Source organism: Macrotis lagotis, chromosome 4, assembly GCF_037893015.1.
Source record: "Macrotis lagotis isolate mMagLag1 chromosome 4, bilby.v1.9.chrom.fasta, whole genome shotgun sequence".
NCBI classification, from domain to species: Eukaryota; Metazoa; Chordata; class Mammalia; order Peramelemorphia; family Peramelidae; genus Macrotis; species Macrotis lagotis.
The window spans coordinates 226,979,332-226,988,609 of NC_133661.1; the positions used below are offsets into that span (position 1 = coordinate 226,979,332).

General features: G+C 42.1%; 1 protein-coding gene across 1 annotated transcript; it reads right to left on the minus strand.

Annotated features, from left to right (window-relative positions):
* Window positions 1-678: 678 nt before the first annotated feature.
* On the minus strand, window positions 679-8,567 carry CALM1 (calmodulin 1). The gene is made up of 6 exons (XM_074235513.1): window positions 8,398-8,567; window positions 6,676-6,706; window positions 5,504-5,647; window positions 2,292-2,398; window positions 1,780-1,915; window positions 679-1,617 (listed from the first exon to the last, which is right to left on the minus strand). Exons 1-6 carry the CDS (start codon window positions 8,398-8,400, stop codon window positions 1,589-1,591), a joined length of 450 nt encoding a protein of 149 aa, XP_074091614.1. The 5' UTR covers window positions 8,401-8,567; the 3' UTR covers window positions 679-1,588.
* Window positions 8,568-9,278: the final 711 nt, after the last annotated feature.

The following is a 9,278-nucleotide window of genomic DNA, read 5'->3' on the forward strand; positions in this document are numbered from 1 at the left end:
AGACACAAAATTCACTCCAGGCTGGAGTTCTACTTACAAGCTGCGAACTAGTATACATGCAGAGGACACAGTTCTATTTGGAAATAAAACAGAAAGGTAGAATTGGGGGAGGGGAGAAGAGAAGAAACTTGAAAAAGATGCTACATGGACAGCACATATAAATTAGTTGAGTTGCATGGTGAAATGTCTATTAGGCAAGAAGAGACTGGTTTAGAAAAGTGGCCTCCTGCTTCTATCACACACAGCAAGGATTGAGTTACATTGCCTTTCTAAATCGTGAATCATGACTTTCCCATAGATGGAGTCAGTAAGTTACATAAAACAAATTATCAGCAGCAGGTTTTAAAGGAATCCCAGGTACATGCTTTAGAGAATGGTTTTCTTCTTCAGACTATTCTGCCTGAACTGATTGTTGTTAGCAGTAAAAAAGGTAACTAGACTTACATTTTTTTATTGCATGGGGGAAAAAAAACCAATCAGCATGTTTTTCTCTAGTAAATCTTAGGATTCAGAGATTAATTCTTATTACTGAGAGGGTGGGGGGGGGGCAGAGATCTGGTATCTGAATACATGCTGGTCTGCCAGCAGAATACTTCCCCCTTTTCCCCAGATTCCCCCAAGCCCTCAGCTGCCCTGTCCCCATTTAAACTTCAGCTTTACAAAGCATTTAAACACCACTTTAAGTTAATGGTCTTTTATTGGAAAAAAAAAAAAAGACTAGCATTTACAACTTGGAATGGACATAAATTGTAATATCTTGAACAGCCATGTTGATAGTTGTGCTGAAGTCCACAGCCTACTCTGCCGGCTCCAAGTCATGGTACAGAAGGTTTTAAAAATAGAGAGTCCAAAGATGCTCCCTTGGTGAAGTTTTCTTTTCAAAAATTTTGTGTGAACGGTAACAGCCTGACATCCGTTTCACTATAGTGCAATGCAGACAATGCTAAACCAATAGAAACACAGACATGCCATCCAGAGTTTGAGATCATCATTAGGGTTTGGAGCACACAAGTACAGAAGAACCACCATTAGGGCTACATCTTGAAATTCTGCATCCTTCCACCATTTTGCTGCATACCATCCTGAGGTAAACCAATTTTACTTTATTGTATTTACTTTTTTTTTTAAAGTAAACCAGCTATGACAATTTATACTAACAAATTGAACTAAATAACCCACATGGGTACATTTTTAATTTTGTTTTTTTTTTGTTTTTCTTTTTTTTTTTTAATACAAATGTCTGACTGTGCTCAATTGTCAAGCTGCATGCATGAAAAACTGGCCAGCCCAAACAGTGTAATAATCATTAGCAAATGGAACTTTAAGGAGTTCACTAAGTGCTTCCTTATCATTTAAGGTAGTAGTACAAGTACTTATATTGTAAAACTGATGTGTAACTTGATCTTTTGGGGACAGGACCACCAACCAATACATGCAGATTTTTTTTTTTTGTGGACAGAAGGTACTTTGACATTCAGTTTTGCTATACAGAAACAGAATGAATAAATGAACTTTTTTTTTGCAAGAGGTAAGTAAAAGATTCAATTTGATTCATCTAGAGGGGGGGAAAAAAGGTGAGAGGAGGTCTTCATTTTGCAGTCATCATCTGTACGAATTCTGAAAAGACAAATAGCCACAGCTTTTGGTTATCTTCAAAGCAACTTTTAGTAAAACAGACACAATTACTTTGGGTAAAAGAAAACCCAATTGTCTATATATTGTCTATTTTGCTAAACAAATTAAAAGCCACATTGAGAGGTCTAGTAATGAGTGTTTTACCTTCATAGTTGACTTGTCCATCTCCATCAATATCTGCTTCTCTGATCATTTCATCTACTTCCTCATCTGTTAGTTTTTCTCCTAAGTTTGTCATTACATGACGTAGTTCTGCTGCACTGATGTAACCATTGCCATCCTGTGAATAGTTAATGATTATGCAGTTCTTTAAAAAGGTTCAATCCGTCACACACATTCTACACTCAATCTGTGTTCACATAAACAACTTCTTCATCATCTGGGTCTACACTCTGAACCTGGGTCAGCTGTAGCAAAGATGTTTGAAGTTGTTAAAACCAATAAAAAACTCAAGACTAGTTAAAAAGTTCCATCTCTACAACCATGAGAAATTTCTACTCCAGCACAAAAATAGACATTCCATGAAGACAGGATACTGGAAAGACTATTTGAAAAGCTTAACTAATGGAAATAAATGTCTGTCATATTTTACAGATGATTTAATAATCTTTTGGTAGCCTTGTTAAAGTTGCTATTCATAATAGATTCAGCAATACCTTGTCAAAGACTCGGAATGCCTCACGAATTTCTTCTTCACTGTCTGTATCTTTCATTTTTCTAGCCATCATGGTCAAAAATTCAGGAAAGTCAATAGTGCCATTACCTCAAAAAAATAAAAACAAACCCAGAGATTAGGTTACTCAATTTTAATTAAAAATTGGTGTGTTTTTTTTTAAAGAGATAGTCAGTGATACTATTTCAGAACCAGTAAATACTTTTATGCATTTGCTAGCTTTCAGGGCAGCATCTTTTTAATACAAAGAAATCTATAGATAAAGTACACAACTGATTCCAAAATTCCACTGTATTGCTCATAAAACAAAACAAGAGAACAAATTAACAGGAGAAATCACAATATCATATGAGCTGAATCTTCATGTTCCCAAGAGCCTGGCTCCTTAGCTCATTTCCCAAAGGGAACAGATGTTTCTCCTTCCATCTACTCAACTTGGTAGGAATTTATAGAGGCCTCTGTGATGCTACTGATAAACTAACTCACTGACTAGTATAGGCCTCAAAAACAGGCATTTTGATACCATCTCTTTCACCAAAATGATTAACATGAGGTGCATTAAATTTGGAAGGACAAGAACTGAGAAGTCATTTTATTCCCCTTTCCTCTTTAGCCCATAAAGTCTGATTATTACACTCTCTCTACTGCTTCCCATCCTCCTTTCTCAAGAACATTAAGGTAATGATAATGGAATTATCATTAGTCTTATAGCTGGAAGGAGCTTTACAAAATGGAATGAGAGCTAGCATTGACAGACAGTTTGAAAAGCACTTCAGAATGGCAGTATTTAATTCGATCCACACAACAACCCTAGGAGGTAGGAACTGTTATCCTCAATTTACAGATGAAAAAAAAACTGACTCTGAAAGAGAGGTTATATATGAGACAAGATCTGAACACACATCTTACCGATGTCCACTATGCACAGACTTACACAATATCTACTTCCTTCACCAAGCTGACTTTAAGAAGTCCTTGAGGCCAATTCCCTCTCTGTAACTCCCCCCTTTTTCATTTAGCATTTATACTCCAGGGTAATTGACTTGCCTAAGGTTACACAGTAGTTGGGAGCTGACCTGGTTCAAACCCATGTTGTCTGACTTCTAGTTCATGATGTTTCCACCGTACCCATTGCCAAACAGCGGTCATTGTTATCTTTCATTCAGTCTTTCATTCTGAAGATGTCTGGGAATTTCACATATCTTGGACCATCAAAAGTGACATTTTTCAATTGTATCACTGATACTTCAACTTGTAAAAAAAGTGACCTTTGTTCCAAATGATAAGCTAAATCATTAATGTTAAGTGAAAGGAACAAAAATCACAAGATACTAATAGTATTACACTGTTAGCATTTCTAAGTATGCCCCTTTCTAGTAAAACTAAAACTAGAATTCTCTCTCTCTCTCTAACTCTATCACCTTTTGGGGTTCAAATGATAAAGTTCCCAATCTCATTTATATAAGCAATTTAAAAGCAACAACAAAAATTAAAATATTTATTAAATTATTTTGGAGTACTTAAACCTCATTGCCAATACCTTAAATTTTTGATTATTCATGATCTCTTCTCAGCACATCAACCTCAATTCCTACAGCTTCTATCCTAAGGGCACAATTTTTGTCTACCTCAGCAGATGAGCTTCCCAATCTTTTTTTTTTAATTTAAGGCAATGGGGTTAAGTGAATTGAGCAAGGTCACACAGCCAGGCAATTAAGTGTCTGAGGCCACATTTGAACTCAGGTCCTCCTGACTCCAGTGCTCTCTATCCACTGCGACACCTAGCTGGTTTTCAGTCTTGAAAAAAAAAAAAACACTTCAAAGGTGGGAAGTAAAGAATCACCTACTCTAGATACTCACGTATCTCAGTAGTCACTAATACTATTTGAAACTATTTGTTAGGCTCATCTTCCAAAATAACTGAAATGGAAACCAGTTATAGGTAAACATAATACCAGATTAATGAGATAAACTGAGGTTTAGACTAGCTCTCTCCATGAACCTTGAAAAAAAATCATTTCATTTCTCTGAGTCTCAATTACTCAATCTGTCAAACACAGAGCCATCTTCCCCCTTACAGAGTTATCCTGTTTTGAGTAGCAAATGATAATGTATATAAAGCATACAACAGAAAACATAAAGTACAACAGAAATGTAAGGCATATTAAGAACCCCATGAATTGAAATTTTACAAAGCACCCCCCCAAATTCTAGCAATTTAACATTGCAAATGTGGTTCCTGCTAATTTATCCAAGTAACAAATTTTAAAATACAATCCATTTAGTCATTCTGAAAAAACTGCTAGCCTTGGATTACTGTTTGCTTAGTTTTCCACCACTAACCTCTCAGCTCATTTCTTCTCTTGTAAGCAGCCTTCCATTACTGATTCTCTTTGTCTGCCTCACGCCCATTTCACAAACTTGACTTCTCAGTGCTTACTTAAATCTATACTGTAACTGACGTAGATATGGATGAGACTCAATAAAAGGGCAGCTTAAGGGGACAAATGAGCAAATAAGAATCCTGTACACCAAGACCTAAACAATAAGCTCCTTTAAATGCAGAGACCATTTATCCTTATTTTATATTCACCTAAGGACAATGTTCTGCATGTGAAAGGCTCTCAAATGTTAAATGGTAAAATGTTTTGTATGATATAAAAATTTTTATTAGTAAGTCATGGCAAAACTAAAAACCAATCCAAATAGATAACAAGAATCTAACTTTCAGATATATAAGCAATACTAATAAAATATCTGACTTTAATTTTAGTTCTGACTTGTGTTTTCACCTGAGTGGGGAACTTCCAGTATGCCAAGTCCCTCTTTATCTATACTGACAACTCAACTGATTTACCTGGGGTCAGACATGTTAAAGGACTTGTCCAGGACAATGGACAATGTAGCTGGTAGTGTTAAGAGGTAAAACATTAATTCAGATATTCTGTGTTCCCATTCTAGCCCTCTATCCACTACTCCTTGAAAGCTGCTTCAACAGGCAAGGACAATGAAGAACTACACTTTACTTTCTATTTCTTGGTGCAGATTACATATGATTACCCCCATAAACATTTATGAAGACATTAGTAACTATATAAAAGTCCTTTCACGGGCCTGAAAGACAGACTTAGAACATGTTCTAACTGGAGAAAATTACACAACCCTGGAGCTCATTCAGATTTCCAAAGCCCTTACCATCAGCATCCACCTCATTGATCATATCCTGTAATTCTGCTTCTGTTGGATTTTGACCCAATGACCTCATGACAGTTCCAAGTTCTTTTGTCGTGATGGTGCCATCGCCATCTTTGTCAAATAGGGAGAAGGCTTCCTTGAATTCTGAAAACAAGATCCACCAAAGCACCTCAGTCTATGGAGCATAATCAGGAACATTTAAAGTGCAATGCTTACGTATTCAAGACCTTTCGTATATTTGAAAAAAAAAAGTCCTCATCAAAATATTCTAATAAAATTTTTTATGAGACTAAATTGTCATAGCTGCCTAAAATGCATACATTATCTATTTGTGGGCAATATTTTCTCTCTAGAAACAGTTTTGAGAGTAATGATATATGTGTGTTACTAGTTTGTAGTTTAATACCTATTTCTAGGTTTGCTCACAAGCAGAACTAAATGATGTCTGTCTCTCAATTCTCTAACCAGCTATAAAGTCTGATTAAAAGAAAAAACCTCTTCATTACAATTTCTTAGATAAAAGACTATATATGAATAAAAAGGAAATTATACAGGTCTGCACAAAATAACTTTGGAAACATTTGAAAAGAAGACTACTTTAAGGATTCTGCAGATAGGATCAACAAAATATAATTAATGTTAAAACCAAACCAATTTTTACTAATGACTCCAGAGACTTGCTTTGTAGCTTAATTTCTCAATAATTATAGCTCTAGAGTGAAGAAACATGTTCATTTCCATTTAGGTTATTTCTTGGCAGAGAGAGCACAGACTTTCCAAAATCCCCAAAATTGAGAAATTCATAAAAATAGAGAGAAATTTCCACTAAAACTTCAAAGGCAGGCAATTACAGAATGTACACTTATCATTTTTAAACTCTTGCAAGGGGACCAGATTAGTCCTACTTTGCTTGGTTCATTTAGTTAAATAAACCAAAGAATGAACCAAAAGGAGCAAATGCACTAATTTATCAGTTCGGTTTGCTTTTAAGCAGCTCCGGACAAGCATTCTCTTCCTTTCCTAGAAACCTAAGTTTTATTATTTGTTACATATGATATTATTCCTTTCTTTCATCATGGACCCACCCGCTCAGGAAGACCGGTTGTGCCTTTCCATTCAATAATCACTAGCTCTAATCTATAGGGTACTTCCCTGTCATCTGGGACACTCACCAGCAATCTGCTCCTCAGTCAGCTGATCAGCCTATATGAAGAAAAAGAAGAATGTTAAAATCTAGCTCCTAAATTCAAGCTTGTTTGCAATTAGCAGTCCCTGGCACATGATGTGCCCTTAAATGTTTGCCGTTTGATTTTTTTTCTTCCCTGCATGGCCTATGACCAAAAAAGTCCTTAAAATGAAAAAAAAATCTTTTGTAAAAATCCTAGAAGTCAGCTAGTTGACTTTGCTTTACAAGCAATAGGAATATCCGGTATTCAATTCTAAAATGTTTTGCTGTAAAGGGATGTGACAACTGCTGTTTGATTCCTTCAAATTGGTAGCTTATCCTATATGCTAGGAGAACTTTCAATAACCAGAAGAGGTCAGTGCTTGACTTGATAGATGAAAAATGGCACCTCTGGTGGCAGAATGCTTTTTTGCATCAAGTTAAAGGTATCTATAGAGAACTGAGACAGAAGAGTGCCATCTACTGAATCATTAATACAGCTTCCTGCATCCAAGAAATGACCCAGCCCAACTCTTTGCAGCTCCAGAGCTAACAGGATCATATCCAGGTCTAGGCTTTTATAGTACCTTGAGTATTGCTGCTGGCATTCTAAATACAGGTTATGTAATTTTACTGTATTGAACATAAAAGCACGTTAATCCACTTATAGGAGATGAAAAACCCAAAGGTATAGCCATGGTTTTTCCTCCACCCTCAAAGCTTCCTTTTATTGTAATAAATGCTTATTTTAATTAGGCAGTTATTTGTTAAAAGCCTACCACTTTTTAATGCTCCCAGCCAATCACCATGTGACTGAGCGACAAAGAGAATGTGTTTTTAACTTAGTTGCTATACAACACAGTAACACGAAGAAACCACACAATGACTATTCATCTGCCTTTCTCGCAGGGGAAAGAAACTGCGCTGTTTGCTGTACAACACGCACCTCACCCGTTTTAAGGCTATCACAAAGACTGTCTCCAAATAAAAACCACAGCTGTAAATGGCGAGAGCTTTAATTTTCACTTGCACTATTTGGTCTACGGCGTCCTGAATGGTCGAGCAAAAGTGAATTAAGGGGGCAAGGTTGATTAACGTCTCTTGCTGCTAATTAAGGAACTCTCACGGATACATTTGCAACATAATTTCTGTTGCTTGGGGAGTCTTTCACCCCAGCTCGCATCGGGTCTGTAAACAACCCGAAGGTGCGCTCGTTCTTGTCGGCGGCGAGAGCGGATGCTTTTTGTAAGCGCGGCGGGGCAGGGCTTGGTGGGCCACACCTCATCCCCGGGTCGGGGAGGCGACCCCCGCCCCCCCCCCCCGGCCGCGGCCCCCGGGGAGCGGCGGAGGAGCCCCGGAAGCGGCCCGGCCGCCCCCACCCCGGCAGAAACTTTGCAGTCTCGAATGGAAACCGAGGGCTCCCCTCCCCCTCCCGCTCCCGCCCCAATTAGCGCGCAGGGAGAAGGCGGGGGGAGGGGGCGGCGGCCGCGGCCTCATGATGTCACCCGGCCCGCAAATGGCGGTGCGGCTGCGCCCGGGGCGGCCCCGCGGCCCCGGCCCGGCCCCGCCGCGCTCATTCATTCTCCGCAGCCCCCCGGCCCGGGGCGCAGCGGGCGGCTGCCCGGGAGGGAGGGTCGCGGCCCGGCGGGGGCGGCCCCCCGCCCGCGGCGGAAGCCCCCCGGGCGCGGGCGCGGGCGCGGGGGAGGGGCGCGGCGGGGCCCCGACCTACCATGGTGCGCAAGAGGGGCGAGGAGGGAGCCCGCGAGGTGGGGGGAGGCGACTCGGCTGCGCTGGCGCTCGGACCACCGTCCCCTTCGCAGCTCCGGCCTCCGGGGCTGCCGGCGAGGTCGCTGCTCGGGCCGCTCCGCCTGCCGCCGCCGCCACCGCCGCCCGAGTGCCGGAGCCGCCGCTGCCGCCGCTGCCGCCGCTGCCGCCGCCGCCGGAGGTGTGAGCCTGCGCCGCGCCGCCGCTATATATAACGCGCCGTATCCCTCCGCCGGGGCCGCGGGGCCGCGGGCGGCGAGGGCGAGGGGACTGGCTGCGGCGCGCCGCGGAGCCCCGCCCCCGGCGCGCGCCCCGCCCTCCTGCCCCTCCCCCTCCTCCCCCGCTCCGGCCGCGGGGCAGCCCCGTGCCGGGGCTGGGCGCGCGGTGCCGCAGAGCGCTGTAGCACGGGCACGGGAGCCCTAGGGAACGGGCGCTTGGCAGCGCGTCCGTCAGGGAGCTTTGGGTGGCATAAGGTGCCCCGCAGTAGCCAGAAAAGGTAAACTCTCCGCAGCCTCGCCCCCAGGGCGCCCTGCCGCAAGATGTGCCTCCGGCCCGGGAGAGATGCCCTTGCTGCGGGGGTCCCCGGCGGCTCGCCATCTGGGCATCCTAACTTTGCTCGCATCGACACTGCCGCTTGCTTCCCGGGACACACACACACACACACACCACACACACACAGAAAGAGAGGGGCTGGGACCCCTTGGGGACGGAGTCAGGCCAGAAATGAGTTGCATCAAAAAGCAACATCCGAGGGGAAAGAAAAGCCAAGCTGCAGTTTTAAGGAGGAAGAAGTTGACTGGAGGTTTTCTCTCCATATTTTCCCCCGGTTTTGAAGGAATAGCTAAG